The 19945-nt window shown below is 31.4% G+C and overlaps 2 protein-coding genes across 2 annotated transcripts in view; one reads left to right on the top strand and one right to left on the bottom strand.

Annotated features, from left to right (window-relative positions):
• Positions 1–3674, bottom strand: part of LOC115886620 — a 37308-nt gene extending 33634 nt beyond the window's left edge. The window contains exon 1 of the mRNA XM_030905862.1: positions 3416–3674. Coding sequence (XP_030761722.1) covers positions 3416–3484 — 69 coding nt within the window. The 5' untranslated portion in view covers positions 3485–3674. The remainder of the gene's footprint in view (positions 1–3415) is intronic.
• A 9897-nt stretch (positions 3675–13571) lies between these two features.
• LOC115886549 (synapsin) overlaps positions 13572–19945 on the top strand; it is a gene marked incomplete at its 5' end in the record, with an annotated part of 55750 nt that continues 49376 nt past the window's right edge. Inside the window, 4 exons of the mRNA XM_030905772.1 lie at positions 13572–13811; positions 15047–15240; positions 17932–18175; positions 19550–19660. Of these exons, the coding sequence (XP_030761632.1) occupies positions 13572–13811; positions 15047–15240; positions 17932–18175; positions 19550–19660 (789 nt within the window). The remainder of the gene's footprint in view (positions 13812–15046; positions 15241–17931; positions 18176–19549; positions 19661–19945) is intronic.

Below are 19945 nucleotides of genomic sequence, written 5' to 3'. Positions count from 1 at the left end.
TTCTTGTTTGTTTTGTATTAACACATACCGGTTTTATTAAATAAAATACCTCGATTACATTTTTTCAGTTTTATACAGTTTTTTTCACAATATTTTGAAGTAATCACTTGTCATCTTGTCAATCAAATTTTAAATATTTCCTGCTATGCGTTCCAGTTGTACCAACTTATTTCTTTGTAAAATAAAAGAAACTACTTTGAAATTAAAATGACAGACACATCTATCACTGTCAAGGATCTTCTCGTTGGACAGACTTACATCGTTTTTTGCGGCATAAACGACAGCAAAGTGGTCCTAAAAGGGCTCCGTCTTCCTTTTTTGAGGTACGGAACACAAAAAATTATAGATACGCATTAAAATAATTAAAAAATAATCTAGAAAATATTATAAATAATATAAAATAAATCACAAATAATTTAAGATCATTATTACAAAATCCAATCTTTAAAAATAGAAATTATTACGCCTGTTTCAGATTTATTGTCCAAATTGTTATTTATTTAAACCAATTATTGTTAAATATCCTTAAACAAACAATTTCTATTTTAATTTTATAGACTTTAGGCAATCTCTTGGTATTTTTCTCGCTTTAATTCGTATCTGTTATAATCATAATTAGTCACAATCTTGTTTTTTTATCCTTTTCTATAATTAACAGAATTATGTAACAACTCTATGCTAACTTAATAAAAATCTATGTAAATTTACTATAAAAAAAAAAATAATTTATTGATTTTACACCTGTTTCGTGAATATTTTGTTTGCCTAATGACGAATATTCGAAAATATTTGACAAACTTTGTAATATTTATTAATAGTATTTTTTTTAAGTAATTTTACTCATTCATTAGCAATTTTTTTTCATGATAAAAATATATCCCGTTTATACATATTAATAGTCATTCAAAAACTATTCTTTAAGAAATGTATAATTAATTAAATATCCATTCTTTGTCTACAACAAAGATAATTTGAAATAAAATAATAAAAATAATATAACAATTATTTGTAAATTAATAATTAATTGTAATTAATAATTAAGTATCTAATAAATATTTGAAAAATTGTAGTATACAAGGTACGTCTCAAAAGTGGTTCACCCCTATAACTTTTTTATTTCTTCAGATAAAAAAACGACATTTGGTATGTTAGTATGAGATATAAATTAGGATTGACTGAAGTATTCAGTTCATTTTGGCCACTTCCTGTTTCATCGGAAATGACCCAAACTTTTGATTTTTAAATGGCACCCTCGGTGTATTTTTACTTTATTCGATAAAAAATGACACTCTGAGTAGAATGACATATCGCATGTCAATTTTTGACATTTTCGCTTAAAAAATCGTTTTTTAAATTTCAAAAAAGATGCCAAATCGAATTTTTAATCATATCTCAATTTTTTCAAATGGAACAAAGGTGGCTCATTGGCATATTTGGAAAATACATTTTTTTACCAATAATTTGGTACCACACACTTGGTATTTCGAGTCAAGTTGTCGTTATGAACCGCATGTTACAATTTCAAATAAGCCATATGCAAAAATGTCAAAAGTTGACATGATCTGTCATTCTGTTCAGAGCGTCATTTTCTATCGAATAAAGTAAAAATATACCGAGGGAGTACTCTACTCATTTCCGGTGAAACAGGAAGTGACCAAAAACAAATAAGTACGTCAATCAATCCTAATTTATGTCATATAGTAACATACCAAAATTACCAAATCTCGTTTATCAAATTTATTAATCTCAAATTATACGGGTGAACCACTTTTGAGACGCACCGGGTAAATTATTAAATTATATTACTGAAATAATGTATTTGTATTATTTCAGTAATATATACCGTGCGATCAAAAAAAATCGATCAAAGACGGCTGGGGATTGTAATCGATGAGAATTTTTTTATTTCTTTAATCAAAAGTACCATATGATCGAATAAAAACGGCGTCAGCGATGGCTATGAAATGAAGATCGCTGTCATTTCATATGTAAATTTATATGGGAAATGTCATCGATCGTCATTTCCAAGCCAACTGGACGCCGTTTTTATTCGATCATACGGTATTAGGCTTTAAAATACCATGAATATTAAAAATATTATAAAAAAGTAAATTTTAAATCTCTTCAAAAAGCTCTTTGGTCATTTCAAAATATATAAGTACTGTCTTATTTGTTCAACCACCTTGTTTAGGAATTTGAAAAAGTCAACAAAGGCATTTAAACCTGTATACGCGGTCGACCTTTTAACATTTTATCGCTTGTTGCTGTAAAACGGTGAAAGTACCGAAGTTATTATCCAATTCAGTACCATCTGCAGTTATTGCTAAATCACTAAATAAAATATTTAGCTTTAATTAAACTGAAAAAGAAGCATATTTAACGAAATATCTAAATCTATACTAATATACAGGGTTGTTCACCACATACGACACGGAGTATTGTAGCTAAACGATGAGATTTTTACAAATTGTAAGTTTTGGGTTCGATGAAGGACTATTAGAGGTACAATTTAAAAATAATTTTACAGGATACAGAGTGTCCCAAATAAGTAAAAAATATCAAAGTTGTATTTTTTTAAATAGAACACCCTGTATATTATTACATTTTTAGTTTCTACGATTAAAATAAAGGTAAATTTGATTAAGGTTTATTATACTTAAACCTTACCGTTTTTGAAATATTTTCAATTTTGTGAAATTGCAGTAAAAATTTTAAGGCTTCATTTCTCCAAGGGTATCAAAGTTTTTAATACTAAATATTTACTGAAGTTTCTTTATTGATCAGTTATTGTGTTGCAATAATAAAAATAATACTACCTTATACAGAGTGTCTAAAAATTTATTTTAAATAATTATTAGCTTCAAACGGCAATAACTTGTTTAATTTAAATGGAACACCCTGTATATTTTACGAAAATCAGATGCACAATTTAATTGTCTATCAAATTATATTATACCATTTTTTACCTATCTCTTTAAGTTTCCGTAGAAAATGCATTTTCTTGTAATTTAGCACTTATTTATCAATATACCCATGGAATATTGACATTGTAGATTATTTTTGTAATATAACCCTGTATATTTATAATTAATTTTATATAAAAAGTATCATACACGTGACGAAATATTTATTTTGGTATGAACTGTAGATATATTTTGCCCTTCGTTCCAACGGCGCACCAAAACACCATGAGTTTGTTTTAACTTTTAATTTTAAAAATTTAACTCTTGAAATAAACATAGTATGTATGCTGATTCCTGTATGCTTGAGGGTACTTAACAAGGTGCAATGTTTCCCCCCATACCTTATCCTACCCGCTTAAATTAACCCTAAAATCCTCTCATAAGCACCCGTACTATTATAGTTTTTAAACTATTACCTATTCAAGTCTCTTTAAATTCTCTGTACTCCTTACCGTTTTCAAAGAAACCAAAAAGATCCAAACAAATCCCAGTACTCTGCTGGTACTGCTATCGAACGCCATATTGGAATAATTGCACAATAATCCAAACAACAAAAATACTCGCGCACACTGAGCCGAAAACGTCAAAAACTAGCAAACATTTCACGGTAAGTACCCAGGTTAGTTCGATGGTACTGTGCGCGACCGGTTCATAGCTATGGACGGTTCTGTTCTGACGGAACGGGTATATAGCGAAGGTTTCTGGTCTATGTGACCGACGATTTTTCCTGCGGTGGAGGCAGTACCGCAAGTAGTAGGGGAATGCAGGAAATTATATATATTGCTGTTGATGTTAGGCAACCAGATATACAGGGTTGTTCACCACATACGACACGGAGTCAAAGAGTAGAGTCTTATCTACTCTTTGACGGAGTATTGTAGCTAAACGATTAGATTTTTACAAATTGTAAGTTTTGGGTTCGTTGAAGGACTATTAGAGCTACAATTTAAAAATATTTTTACAAGATACAGAGTGTCCCAAATAAATAAAAAATATCAAAGTTGTATTTTTTTAAATAGAGCACCCTGTATATTATTACATTTTTACTTTCTACGATTAAAATAAAGGTAAATTTGATTAAAGTTTATCACACTTAAACCTTACCGTTTTTGAAATATTTTCAATTTTGTGAAATTGCAGTCGAAATTTTAAGGCTTCATTTCTCCAAGGGTATCAAAGTTTTTAATACTAAATATTTACTGAAGTCTATTTATTGATCAGTTATTGGGTTGTAATAATAAAAATAATACTACCTCATACAGAGTGTCTAAAAATTTATTTTAAATTATTTCTAGTTTTAAACGGCAATAACTTGTTTAATTTAAATGGAACGCCCTATATATTTTAGGAGAATCAGATGCACAATTTAATCGTTTATCGAATTGTATTACGCCACTTTTTACCTATCCCTTCAAGTTTTCGTATAACATTTTCTTATAATTTAGACCTCATTTATCAATATACCCATGGAATATTGACATTTTAGATTGTTTTTAAAGCAACAAAGGTACAACATGTACAGGCTAGTAATATTATCGTTTTTAGCAAAATGATAATATTACTAGCCCATTTGTATGCAAAAAGAAAACTATTTAAGTCTTTATAAAAGAGTATACCATTAATTACATATACCACCATTATTTCCGCCCAAATACTAATTAATTACATACTTAATTATGTTCGTTAATAAATTATTCTAAATAAATGTGGATTTGAATCAGAAATCAATATAATAATAAGTTATGAAAACAAATATCTCTGTTGTTATAAATAAGCATTTGTCAAAAAATGAAATATCATTTTTAAGGTGTTACTTTTTACCACACTGTCTAATACACATACAAAATTCAGTTTTTTAGTATTTGGAGTAATTATTATTAATCAACGCAAACAGTCAATTAATGTAGTTTGAATACTGGAATCATATTAATTGGTCCTCTTTAACAAATATTTAAACAGTTTCTTTTTAATTTTTAATGAAATAAAAAACTATATCGACAATATTAGTATCTGTACTCTTTAAAAATTTGGTACATCTTTAAAAATAATCTAAAAAGTCAGTATTCCATGGGTATATTGATAAATGAGTTCTAAATTACAAGAAAATGCATTTTCTACGGAATCTTGAAGAGATAGGTAAAAAACGGTATAATACAATTTGATAGACAATTAAATTGTGCATCTGATTCTCATAAAATATACAGGGTGGTCTATTTAAATTAAACAACTTATTGCCGTTTAAAGCTAGTAATTATTAAAAATAAATTTTTAGACACTCTGTATGAGGTAGTATAATTTTTATTATTGCAACACAATAACTGATCAATAAATAAACTTCAGTAAATATTTAGTATTAAAAACTTTGATACCCTGGGAGAAATGAAGTTTTAAAATTTTGACTGCAATTTCACAAAATTGAAAATATTTCAAAAACGGTAAGGTTTAAGTGTAATAAGCCTTAATCAAATTTACCTTTATTTTAATCGTAGAAGCTAAAAATGCAATAATATACAGGGTGTTCCATTTAAAAAAATACAACTTTCATATTTATTATTTATTTGGGACACTCTGTATCTTGTAAAAATATTTTTAAATTGTAGCTCTAATAGTCCTTCAACGAACCCAAAACTTACAATTTGTAAAAATGTAATCGTTTAGCTACAATACTCCGTGTCGTATGTGGTGAACAACCCTGTATATATATTTTATTTATTTATTAATATCTCTGAAATTATCGAAATATATATCTACTCATATCTTAGGATTACACGAAGTGATCTGAAAGGAAGCCAAAAATGCAATAATATACAGGGTGTTGCATTTAAAAAAATCATCCCGATCCACTCACACTGTTTTGAGCCACCCTGTAGAGGTTAAATATTTTCATAGTACATACTTTAGGTTAGCACTTAAACAAAATTTCAGAGATTTTTATTCTAGGAGCTACAGATGCCCGACGCACTATTGCCCAGACCCTGTATATAAAAAATTATATAAAACACATTTTCAAAAACTTTTATAACAAATTTTGTTTCTTACCTTTTTGTAATATTTTTTTCCTACTTTAAAACCACAAAAACTTTATATTTAGAACACTTTTTCACAACATAATATAATACACACACCGGAAAAATCTAGGGATATCATTGTATTAAAGTTAAAAATAAATGTTTTGAATAAACAACCACATATTTGTAGGCCGATTCTTTCTACTTCGATTGAAACGAAGTAGTCGCACTAGTTATTTCTAAATTTGGGATATTTGCAGAAGCGTTTGTGCATTTTTTGTCAAATGTATAAAAAGCACCTAGCATCAATTGTTCGAATTTAACCTGTACTGGCTATGTTTTTATGATAATTGGCCAGTATTTCATTTAAATAACTCTGTTTAGTATTAAACGACATTATGGAGCGTAGACATCTTAACAGAGACGAAATGCTAAGGGCCATGGGTATGCTCGAAGCTGGAATGCGCGAAATCGACGTAGCTAGAGCATTAAATACAACGCAAAGTGTAATATCGCGATTAAGTGCACGCTACCGTGAAAGTGGTGATGTTGCTGAAAGGCACACAGGGCGACATCGCATTACTACCCCTCAGCAAGATCATTTTTTACCATTAAATGCTCGACGCCGACCGACTCTTACAGTACCAGAGCTTAGTTTAATTCTCCAGGAAACACATAATATAACCATTAGTCCTGACACTGTTCGCAATAGATTAACAGAGGTCAACTTAAGAAGCAGACGCCCCTGGAGAGCTCAACCCTTAATGCGAGGAAATCGAGAGGTACGATATTTGTGGGGTTAAGATCATGTTCAGTGGTCGAATGAACAATGGGCCAATGTTCTCTTCACGGATGAGTCACGCTTTGGAATTCATCTGGATTCGAGAAAGCTTAGGGTATGGAGAGAACCGGGAAATCTTATTCGGTTGGATCATGTTCAGGAAGTGCACCCTTATCAAGGTGGAACAGTTATGGTCTGGGGAGGAGTTCAGTAAGGCCGAAAAGCGGATCTCATTTTTCTTGAAAGGTTTCTAACAAGAATCACATATCGTGATTTAATTCTTGAGCCTGTCGTGTTACCATATGCCAATGATTTTGGGAGAAACTTCATTCTCATGCATGACAATGCACGGCCTCATACAGCCAGAGTGGTAAGTGAGTTTATCAATGCTCTTCAATTAAACATCTTACCCTGGCCGGTACAATCTCCTGACCTCAACCCCATCGAGCACGTATGGGACGCGGTCCAAAGAAGAACTTTGAGAATGGGTATGCCTCGTGAAACTCGTAGGGATCTGGTTCGGGCCGTGAATGCAGCGTGACATCAGGTTGTACATCAAGAAGAGATCGACAACCTGATCAGAAGCATGGAGAGACGATGTAGGGCTGTAATGAACAGTAGAAGAGGCCATACCCTTTATTAAGTAAAAATGGTTTTATCTTTTTTTTTAATTCACAGTTTAGAATAAAAAAAATGTGTGTATTTTTTTGAGTTCAATAAAAATCAAGGTAAATTTGAAAAATTCGGTAAATTTCGCATTTTTATTTCCAATACGTCCTGTAAACTATTTGTTTATTTTAATTTTCCTGTTTTTGACCATTATTTTATTTTTAAACTCATAAAATTTAAAATTCGTTCAACTTCTCTTAAAAAAAGTCAAGAATCTATCTTTTTAATCACTCCAACCATTAACCTCCATTCCACAACACACATTAATCCCCTCTTTAACCTGTTTTTTCCCCGAATTTTACACAATTTCAAATATTGTTTTCATCCCCATTCTATTCCCTATATTTCATCCCTCGCAGCCAATCAGGAAAGCCTCGAATTATCGACGCGTTTTGTCCTCCAAAAACATACGCGTGGAGGCGCTATACTCACTCCCGCATGAGTAGAACACGATCAGTTACTCCGAGTTACCCCAACGCGAGCTTACCAGCAAAAAAAACTAAAAAAATCGACCAAAAAACGTGATTTTTACACAAAAAACACGTAAGTAACCCTATTTCATGTAGTTTTCTTGATGTTCTATCATTTTTTGTGATGTATTTTACGAATTTCATTGAAAAAATCATTTAAAACACATTTTTCTTCAAAAATCAATGTCCTCTAATATAAGAAACCCGAAATATTCACCAAAAACGAGATTTTTAATCAAACAACACGCCAGTAAAGCCATTTTACCTATTTTTTTGTTGTTTTTTTCTGTAATATTTTGTGAATTTTATTGAAAAAATCATCTAAATCAACTAAACATAAATGTTTCTGAAAAATCAATTACATCAATGTATAAAAAATGAATCAAATCATGTTTGAAACTGAAAATAACGTTATTTCGTGTGTTTTTACCGCTATTCATCGTTATATTTGACAAATTTTATTGAAAAAATCATCTAAAACGACTATTAAACACACTTTTCACTAAAACCAACCCTTTCAAGTTAGAAAAATGCCATAAACCATGTTTAAAACGTATTTTTTATTGAAGAAAGTGTATCTAAAGGTGATAAATTCAACTGGTATAAGGTTAGGAAGTTGTCCAAGTTAAGGGCAGATCAATAGAGAATTCTCTCACCCCCTAAGTGGGGTAGGGGTGTTAAGGGGAGAATTGGAAGAATGTGGGGGTTTTGTTGGAAGGGGGGATGACATTTTTTTAACGTTTTTTCTTAGCAAATTTTTACTTGAATATTTTTTTGATTTTTTTTGTGATGCTCAAAAGTTTTACGTTGAAAAAAATCCAAAAATTGTTAAAAATCTTAATAAGGTAAAACCAAAAAGCTTCAAACTTTCTGTATGATTATTTTTAATTTGTTTTTAATTTTTACGTATGTTATTTTTATTTATGTTATGTTCTTTAAAATCAAAAAGCGGTTGCCATACATTACTAACATCTACAGATGCATGAGCAATGCATTTATTTTTATTAGATTGTATTAAAAAAGCCTTTTTATTTTTCTTTTGCAGGCTATCACTTCTTTCATTATAATTTTTGCATTGTTAAAATCTATTCTTTGCCCTGTGTTCCATGAATGCTGACAAATCTTAGATTTGTAAAACTTGCCATTTCTTAAATAATCTTTATGTTCTTTAATTCTAACATTTAAGGGTCTAGATGTTTCACCAATATAAAATTTATCACATTCATATGGTATTTTGTATATTACATTTTTTGTTTCTTGTCCAGTGTTCATTGGTTTAGTGTGTGTTAAAAGTGTTTTTTGTGTTTTGAAACATGTTCGTATATTATATTGTTTTCCTATCCTTATTTTTTTCAGAAACGCCTCGTATGTATGGAATTCTAAGTTGTACATACAGGGTGAGTTTCCTACGATGTTCTCTATGGGTATCTCTGAAACTACTGGAGATAGAGAGTCGGTTAAATGAGAATAGAATTGCAGTTTTGTAGGATCATAAATATGCGCCTTTCAGATTTTTGAAAGAGTTCATGGCTTACTAGATATTTCGAAAAAAACAAATTTCGGCTATTTTAAAAACTGTCCCTAATTCCATTATAATCTATTTTAGACAAAAAGTTTTCAGATAAAAGTTGTAGATAATCACATCCCTAATGAGTTTTAGTTCTCCGATTTTTTCTAAAACCTGTCATTTTTGACATATGACACAAACATATGTTTTTTTTTAAATGGAAACCATACTTGGCCACGACTTCATAAAAAGCGCAAGTTTTTAAGCTTTTCAGCGATATAAGCTATAATATGTTTTTTTCACAAAATTACTGAATTATAGCCAATTCTTATCTTTCTTGACTAATTTCACTTAGTTAGCCATGGAAACAAGTTCAATCGTCGTTGCTCTCAGAAATTTAAAACTGACACATCCAAACTTTGTAAATAAATAAATAAATAAATAAATGCCTTTATTGTCAAAAAATTTTTCAATTTGTAGACAAAGGTAAACTAACAAACAAAGTAAAAAAAACAAGGTACACAAACAAACAAACAAAAGATAATACAAAACATTATACAAATAATATTCACAGTCTTATTGTTAAAATAAACATTTATAAATGTTTACAATGTCAAAGAACAAAAAAAATTAAAATAATATTCAAAAATATTTAGCCAGTTTATAGCAAAATATCAATGACCTCTAAATAAATTAATTTCGATGTCATTAGTAAATATAGCAATAGCAAACATTAGACCAGTGTTTTCAAGATCAAATTCGATTTTCAATTCAAATATAATTCATTTACGGCGTAGAAAGCCTTGTCTAGTAAATAAGAGTTCAATGCTTTGCGAAATGAAAAAAATGATGTTATGGATTTGATTTCAAATGGCAGGTGATTGTGCATTTTTTTCGAGTTATATAATATTGAACTTTTAACTAACTCTGAGCGTGGGGTAGGTAGATAAAGATCTTGCTCCGCGTTCCTGAGTGGATAAGTGTGAGATGGCCTTTCTTGAGAATCTGATACATGTTTACGTATTAGGCAATCGGATTCAAATATAAATAAGGAAGGAAGAGTCAATATTTTTAATTCTCTAAAAAAGCCCCGGCAATGAGTTCTGCTGTTTAGTCCCAGTGAATATCGAACAGCTCTCTTCTGGAGCTTGAAAATGCGATCAAATTGAGCCGTACAACACGTATCCCAGAGTGGAAGGGCATACCTGAGGTGCGACTCAAAAAGTGCATAATAAACAGTTCTAGCCACTGACAAGTTAAGCTCCTTAGAAACAGACCTTAATGCAAAACAGGCAGAGCTCAATTTTTTCGACAAAGCTTCGACATGTATGTCCCATTTCAGAGAACTGTCCACAACAAGCCCTAAGAATTTTACAGATTTTACGACGTCAATGGTGGTGTTGTCAAGTACAAAAGGCTGCAACGAGTTTTTATACGACAAAGCCTTAGTTTTAGAAATGTTGAGACTCAGGAGGTTCGAATCGCACCAAGATTTAATGGTGATTAAGTCATTTGATATAATCCTATGAAGTGCCGCGATGTCCTTGTTGCTCCAAGTGAAGCTAGTGTCGTCCGCAAAAAGACATATTTTGCCACTGATGTTTATGTTAGCAATGTCGTTAATAAAAAGAAGAAAAAATAATTTAAAATAAACAAAAATTGTAAATAGGAATTTTTCAAATGAAGAAAAGCGTGTAGGATTATTAGTTCAACTTTTCTTGGCCATACAGTTTCGAGACTTTGACCAGTGAACGTTACTTAGGTTTTTTAGAGAACGGTTTTCAAGACATGTTAGAAAAGTTAAATTCATCACCTGACCTATCCATTTTAAATTTTTTTATGCGGTATGATTAACAACAACAAGGTTTACAAAAGAACCTATGAATCGAAGAGATGGTACAGGAGAAGTTTAATTAAGTCGACCGGTCGTTCTGTGAGAATAGCTAGAAATTCAGTTTCAAAAAGATTATTTATTTATGTACTCAAAACAATGGCGGATTTTTTGAACATTTTCTAAAATAACTTAAAGTGTATGTAGTAATATTATTTTTTTAAGTTTTAGTTTGTGTAATGTAAATTGTAAAGATCCATTTAATAATATATTTTGTCTTTTTATAAGTTATAAATCATCAAACTTTTTCAAAAATCTGAAAGACGCTTATTTGTGACGCCACGAAATTGCAATTCTTTCCCCATTTAACCGACTCTCTATCTCCAGTAGTTTCCGAGATACCCATAGAGAACATCGTAGGAAACTCACCCTGTATATTGTGTATTGTTATTTGTCATTGTGTGTATTTTTTTGCATTGCGAGACATAGTATTTTTTTATATTTTACGTTTTTGAGGGGTTAATTTTTAATGACAAAATAATAGTTAAAAACAGTAATAAAAAATAAACTTAAAAAGCAATGTATAAACTTATAAAACAAGGTCGCGGATCGTTGGAAACCATTAATCAAATCACGTTCAAGTCTGGGAGAAATGCCTAAATTGCATGTTTGATTATTTAAATACCCTCGTCCAACATGAATAAGCTCTGATTTAGAGCAATTCCTGATAAGATTTAGTCTGCGGTCTTAATGTGTAATTTCTTAGTTAATTATTCTTAATTACAGTGCTCGTACGGACTGATTGTTTCTAAAAAGAAACGGTCTTAATTATTTGCAAGTTTAAATTATATAAATTGTATTAATTATTTTATTTAATCAATACAGAGTGCTACAAATTCGAGGAACGAGCATTGGTATCTCGGTAACCGTAATAGATACGAACAAGGTTAAATTGGGGTTTGGTTGCGCTTTGGGATGTTCACCAAGATGCCATTACAGATGAGGGTTGGAACCTTTGGTGTTACACAGCAAAATAAAACACTAAATCACCACAATACACCAGAACACTTTCACTTTTACACTGGACGCGCGTTTCGCTAACCATGTTAGCATCATCAGCAGATGATTATAAACTAAAGTACAATCTACAAGTTGAGCGTTTATATACTCGCTCAGTGGGCACCGAGTGGGCGTGGCAAAATCTAGCCAACCGAGTCAGAGCCCACTGAGCGTAACAGTTAGATTTCCGCCACTAGAGTAGTAGGAACAAAGAACTTGAAGGAATTGGACCGTTGTCTCTGTTCATACTATCTTTACATTTATTAATTGTGATGCTTTCATATGCATCTAATTGCCTGTAATTTGAGACTTGTTTAATTAATTTTAAATTATTAAGATCTATACAATGTTCTTTATCAACAATATGTTCGGCAACGCAAGATTTATCCGGTCTACCATATCTTAACTATGTTTCCCACTTTCCAACGAAAGATATGAAATAGAAAGAGATTACATTAGGAATGTAGCTGAGTGTAATGGATATTCTCCTTCACTAGTTGATAAATTAATTAGAAAATGTAGGTATAGATTAATGATTTCTGAAAATTCGACTTTTCAAGTGGAGAAAGATACGTCTAAATTTTTTTCGATACCGTTTGATAGAGAGTTATCCCGTGGTCTAAAAGGAATTTTTAAGAATGTCAATTATAAACTTGTGTATAGTGCTAATAATAAATTACAACTATTATTAGGTAATCCAAAGGATAAAACACCTCCACTGGAAAGGTCGGGGATTTATGAAATTTCTTGTAAAGATTGCAATCAGAAATATGTTGGGCAAACTAGAAGATCAATATTAACTAGATTTAAAGAACATTTAGCTCAGATAAGATATGGTAGACCGGATAAATCTTGCGTTGCCGAACGTATTGTTGATAAAGAACATTGTATAGATCTTAATATGTCCTAATTGATTGATGATCCTAATTGTCCAACAGAGAGGGTGGTAACCGTTTCGAACACGTAGCATTAGAAACTAGTTTGTAGAAGTTGATTTATTTTTAATAAGTAACTCTTAGATCACACACTGAGATTTCAAATTCACAATAAAAAAGGTTAAAAATAATATTTTTAAATTGCTGACCTAAACATTATTTATTTGAATCTTCCAATTGGCACGATTTTCCTTATTCAAAATATCCAACTATTTTTTTTTAAATCTATAATATTAAGATGTTTTAAATTAATTTTCAGCAAATTCCAACCAAATCCCGTTCTTCCAAAGCACCAACACAACAAACAACCTCCTCCGCCTTACCTAGCCTCCAAATCGTCTCCGATAACCTCCACTCGGGCCCCATTCCCCTCCAAGCTTCAAGATTAACGAGTGCGGCAAGTACTGCACCCCCCCAGCCGCCAACGGCCCCACCATTTCGTTCAGCAGCTTCCGCCAGTCCTTCACCTCCAATGTCAATTACTTGAAGAGGAGGTTCAGCTCCGGGGACCTGTCCTCGGAGTGCGACGATGACGTGCACCATGTGGATCCTTACAGTAAGGTGCCGCCTGTCACCTCACAACCGCAGGTAAGGTCAGATATATTTTTTTTGGGTGTGTGATAGAGAAATTGCCAATTGAAACATCCAGTATATGCTTAGCTATACCACAGATTATAAACTTTGTTTTTTCTTTATTGTTTTTCGTGGTTCCAATTTTCGGAATCGGGCACTAGTTAGGTTACTAGTTTGCGCACTTAGCACGCCCACTTATGGCCTCTAAAATTGTGCACAGCGCCTGACCGGCACAGTTATTAGAGAGATATCGGAAAACCGAAAAGCGTCATGCAGTATTTACGCGTACCTTATCATGGTTACGATATGCGCGACTCAATTTTTAACGCAACACCCGCTAATAACGTTACCGTCTGACGTAATTTGCGGATCAATTGCACCAAGCGCTATTTCTAAATAACGTTTAAAAATTGCTTAAATTGGCACGTGCGGGTATTTGACAACAGGGGCCGGCCGGCCGGATCTTTTATTTTAGGTTATGTTTGAATTGTTTTGAATTATTACTTTAGTTTTATTAGGTAATTTGATATTTAAGTAGTTGGAATTAGTTTTAATTAAATAAATATGGCCCAAAATATGGATTCCACCTCATCCAATATTAAGGAACCTATAAGAGGCTTAGGTTTACAGCAGATGATGACTTAGCCCTTCTAAGAGAATTTGTTGCTTGTTGCCCTAAACCCACTGGCATACGTTGAACAATAAAGCACTGGAAATAAGCACTTTAGCCCTTTAGTTTTAAAATACCTAGTAAACAAAACAATTTCAAAATTTTAAATTCAAAGTTAGGTTAAGTTTAAATAGCGGACGCGACGAGAACAGAATTCTTTCCATAAATGAAGAGAGTTAATACCACCTCACGTAAAGGAAATAACACCTGGCCTTATTAACGTCCATGTACGCTATTCGGTTTAGCGATATCTCTCTATTACGCTGTTTATTGTTATTTTACGCAGGTTTATTTTTGCGCACAAGAAATTTTACTCGTTTGCACATCTTCACAAAATTTTCGTACCACGAATTAGGGACAAGATTTTTATCTGTATACTTATAGGATACCTAATCTGTGGTATTAATTTCAAGTCTGTAACAAAACGTTTTTGAAATAAATAGATTTAATGAAAAAATAAATTTCAATTTATTTTTTTTGTTCCTTAAGAAGTTACATTAAATTAAGAATTTCACGTGCACTTATTGAGATAGTGTCACTGGTCTCGGATCTTATATAGTGTTCTTAATTCTTTCTTCAGGCACCTCCCCCACCACCACCTTCACAGTCCAGTACCAGCAGCGACTTGTCTTTGAACCTCCGACCAGGTTCCAAGACTACCAGCGCTCCTAGTTCTCCAGCCAAGTCTAGAGAAAGCCTCCTCCAGAGAGTCCAGTCTCTGACTGGTCAAGCTAGGGACCAGGGGGCTCACATATTAGGTGCTGCAGTCTCCAGGTAAGATGCAATGAAATAGTTTACATTTTTTTTAAATTTGGATTTGTTGCTTGCAGCTCTGCCTGTAAATTATTCTAAGTGAATTATTTTTTTTGTTACTGTATCCCTAAATTACATTTGAGGGTTGGAACCTTTGGTGTTACACAGCAAAATAAAAACACTAAATCACTACAATACACCAAAACACTTTTACTTTTACACTGGACGCGCGTTTCGCTAACCATGTTAGCATCATCAGCAGATGATTATAAACTAAAGTACTAAAGTACAATCTACAAGTTGAGCGTTTATATACTCGCCCAGTGGGCACCGAGTGGGCGTGGCAAAATCTAGCCAACCGAGTCAGACCCCCCTGAGCGGAACAGTTAGATTTCCGCCACTAGAGTAGTAGGAACAAAGAACTTGAAGGAATTGGACCGTTGTCTCTGTTCATACTATCTTGACATTTATTAATTCTGATGCTTTCATATGCATCTAATTGCCTGTAATTTGAGACTTGTTTAATTAATTTTAAATTATTAAGATCTATACAATGTTCTTTATCAACAATATGTTCGGCAACATATTGGTTATCAAGGGAGTTCGAAAATTTACCTGATCATGAATCTTCTTTCTCAGTTAAAAATAATATTGAATTCATTAACAAAATTAAAGATGTAACATTGCAGGAAGGTCAAATTTTGGTCTCCTTTGATGTATCTTTGTTGTTCCCAAGTGTTCCAATTCCACATAATTTAGGCTACTTGAAGGAATTACTGAACGCAAATGGTCTCGACAACGAAACTGTGATTGAATATATTGAGCTTATATCGTTATGTATGAAACAAAATTATTTTCAATTTAATAACAACTTTTTTGAACAGCGGGAAGGTACAGCAATGGGTAATCCATTGTCTCCATTTTTGACTAATTTATTCATGAGCAGGTTTGAAGTGGAGGCTAGGAATCAGTTTGAGTATTTTCCAACAGTATGGTTTAGGTATGTGGATGATATTTTTGCTGTTTTTGACACACATTCAGACACCATAGATAATTTTATTTCCAAGTTAAATAATCGTTTTCCTTCCATTAAATTTACGCATGAAATTGAGAACAACGACAGATTACCATTTCTAGATATATTAGTTATTAGAAATACTAATAATTGCCTGGAATTTGATATCTATAGGAAAAATTCGACCACACGTAGATATATTCTTAATGAATCACATCATAGTGTTGAACATAAAAAGGCTAGTTTAAATTTCTTAGTTCATAGATTACTTAGTTTCCCACTTTCCATCGAAAGATATGAAATAGAAAGAGATTACATTAGGAATGTAGCTGAGTGTAATGGATATTCTCCTTCAGTAGTTGATAAATTAATTAGAAAACGTAGGTATAGGTTAATGATTTCCGAAAATTCATTTTTAAGAATGTCAATTATAAACTTGTGTATAGTGCTAATAATAAATTACAACAACTATTAGGAGGATAAAACACCTCCACTGGAAAGGTCGGGTATTTATGAAATTTCTTGTAAAGATTGTAATCAGAAATATGTTGGGCAAACTAGAAGATCAATATTAACTAGCTTTAAAGAACATTTAGCTCAGATAAGATATGGTAGACCGGATAAATCTTGCGTTGCCGAACATATTGTTGATAAAGAACATTGTATAGATCTTAATAATTTAAAATTAATTAAACAAGTCTCAAATTACAGGCAATTAGATGCATATGAAAGCATCAGAATTAATAAATGTAAAGATAGTATGAACAGAGACAACGGTCCAATTCCTTCGAGTTCTTTGTTCCTACTACTCTAGTGGCGGAAATCTAACTGTTACGCTCAGTGGGCTCTGACTCGGTTGGCTAGATTTTGCCGCGCCCACTCGGTGCCCACTGGGCGAGTATATAAACGCTTAACTTGTAGATTGTACAAATATTAATCTCGTAGGCCTGATTTTTCTTGTCTCTGACGCTGTATTTTCTTGACTTTACACGCCATAAGCAAGCCAAAGCTCTTCAACAGTTCAGTGAACTCACTGAGAAACTCATGTGAGGATTGCCCTAGGCCAGACATTATTTGTATTTTGATTAGCTGACTAAAATTAAAATAAAACCATAAACAAATCGTTGTGAGCGTTCACACGCTACGACTTATATACAGGGTGTCCCAGAAATAAGTGCAAATATTTTAAGGGATAGTAGATCTCGATAAAAGAAACATATTTTCTCTTTATCGTTTTTCAAATAAGTCCAAAATAACGGAGTTATTTTACTTTGAAAATTTCCAAAAAAAATGATTTTTTGCTAAAATTTTAAGAACCTCTCTGGATTTTCTTTCTTGTAAATTTAATCTAATACCTATGTTGCCATATTATCAAGAAATTATGTTTTTTAACTAAAAACTAAAAAAAATTCCAAAAATTTTTTCAAAAAATTTCGAATTTTCAAATTTTTTTTTCGCGAAAAAACCTCATAGGCGTGTTTCTGGGGTTGAGCTATACTACCAGTTAAAATATTTGCACTTATTTCTGGGACACCCTGTATAAAATCTATTTATGCAGTTCTAAAATTTCTTTAAACTTGCTGTCCCCACCCTACGCTTTATCTGTAACGTTTTGCTGACTCTAGCAAATCGTACGATAAATCGTTGCGTCTGGACCACGCTTTAGCTTGTTTTAAAGCATTTTTTATTATTTGCAGTGCCACTCGTGTTACATCTGCAGTATCAGGAAGACATCTCACCCTCCTGGTGATCGATGACCAGAACACTGACTGGACGAAGTATTACCGTGGCAAACGAATTGGAGACTACGAAATCAAAGTGGAGCAGGCTGAATTCAGGGAAATCACAGTCACAGCCACTGCTGAAGTGGCTAATGTCTCTATGGCAGTGTACAGGGGTGGTACCAGGGTCGGAAGATCGTTTAGACCCGATTTTATGTTGGTAAGTGTAGATTAAATTGTCAAAAAAATATGAAATTATTCTTTATAAACCTTTTTAAAAAAATTGCGCTTATTAAGAAAGCACCCAGTAGATTAAATATATTAATTGTTATAATAGATACATTAACATTGAGTCGTTTTTTTCAAAACGTATAATGTTTATAAGAACTAAAGAGATATTAATTATATTAAATTTATTAGCACTTACCTTATTAATACTACCAGCTCAATATTGCATTAAAACATTAATTTTTCATTGATTTTTTTTTATATTCTTATGCTTTATTAGGTATGATTGTTATTAATTTTTTTAAACAAAAAATATATATTTTATATTACCTTTTGTTATTGTTGATTTATTAGACATATAAATGTATTTACTCATATATCAAAATACTGTTTTTAAAATTTTAACATGAATTTTCAATTAAACCATATTATACTTACTCATTTTCAATTATTGTTATTAATTCTATAATTTTATTGAGTCTACATACCTACAGTATTTTCTTATATCCTTTTGGAAATAACCATTAAATAAAATTTATTTAATGCAAAATTTTAGTTTTTTAATTACTGTTTATTTATCAGTTAAGCCTTTGGAGTTTTTGCTTGATTTATATATTTAATTTTCATCTTTTTTGCGAAAAATCTTTGCTTTCATGTTGTCAGACTATCATCTTGTATACAACGTGATTATACAGGGTGTCCTCAGAAATAAGTGCAAGTATTTTAAGAGGTGGTAGATCTCGATAAAAGAAACACATTTGCTCTTTATTGTTTTTCAAATAAGTCCAAAATAACGGAGTTATTTCACTTTGAAAATTTCCCAAAAAAATGATTTTTTGCTAAAATTTTAAGAACCACTGGAATCTTTTCTGGATTTTCTTTCTTGTAAATTTAATCTAATACCTATGTTGCCATATTATCAAGATATTATGTTTTTTAACTAAAAACTAAAAAAAAATCCAAAAATTTTTTCAAAAAATTTCGAATTTTCAAAATTTCTTTTTTGCGAAAAAAACCTCAGGCGTGTTACTTGCACTTATTTCTGGGACACCCTGTATATAGTCATCTAGTGTAGGATTTATCTATTTTTTATACATAGGTACCTAAACCTGTAAATATTACTAACAAAAAATAGTAAAACAATAAAAATAGAAAACTAAAACCACTTTATTAATAAATTATTTTGTACAATGGTAATAATAATAATAATACAAAAACAAGCTCACTTAACAAAATAAATTATAAATATTATATCAACAGTGAACAAAAATAATATTAGTAAATGCCTAAGTTTTTTTTAAGTCATATTTTTTAAACTAATTTTTCCTTGTGAGTAATAATACTAATATTTTATTTTTTTCAATAGGTTAGACAAAACCTAAGAGACGCTGGTGAAGACTACAAGAAACTTATTTTGGCCATGAAATTTGCTGGAATACCTAGCATCAACAATTTGAACTCAATTTACAACTTTCAGGTAATTTATTTTAACTATACCATATTTTAAAAATTTAAATAATATATACCGGGTGAGCATATTTTCAGAGCTGGTAGATCTCATTTCAGGACATTTTTACATCTCATAGACGTGTTTTTGAGATTTAAGACTCACCCTGTATAAATTTTTGTTAAAATTCACGAGATTCAATGGATTAATAAATGCTACAAAGTTAATTTTTTTTTGTAAAAAAATTAACGACTTTTAAAGTTGGAACAAAATTAAAAATACTACAACACTGTATGTACAAGTCTGTGTTTTGTT

The sequence above is a fragment of the Sitophilus oryzae genome, unplaced genomic scaffold, assembly GCF_002938485.1.
Source record: "Sitophilus oryzae breed Bouriz unplaced genomic scaffold, Soryzae_2.0 scaffold_494_pilon_pilon, whole genome shotgun sequence".
NCBI classification, from domain to species: domain Eukaryota; kingdom Metazoa; phylum Arthropoda; class Insecta; order Coleoptera; family Curculionidae; genus Sitophilus; species Sitophilus oryzae.
The sequence above is the reverse complement of the archived record's forward strand: the minus strand, read 5'-3'. Positions and strand labels throughout refer to the sequence as shown.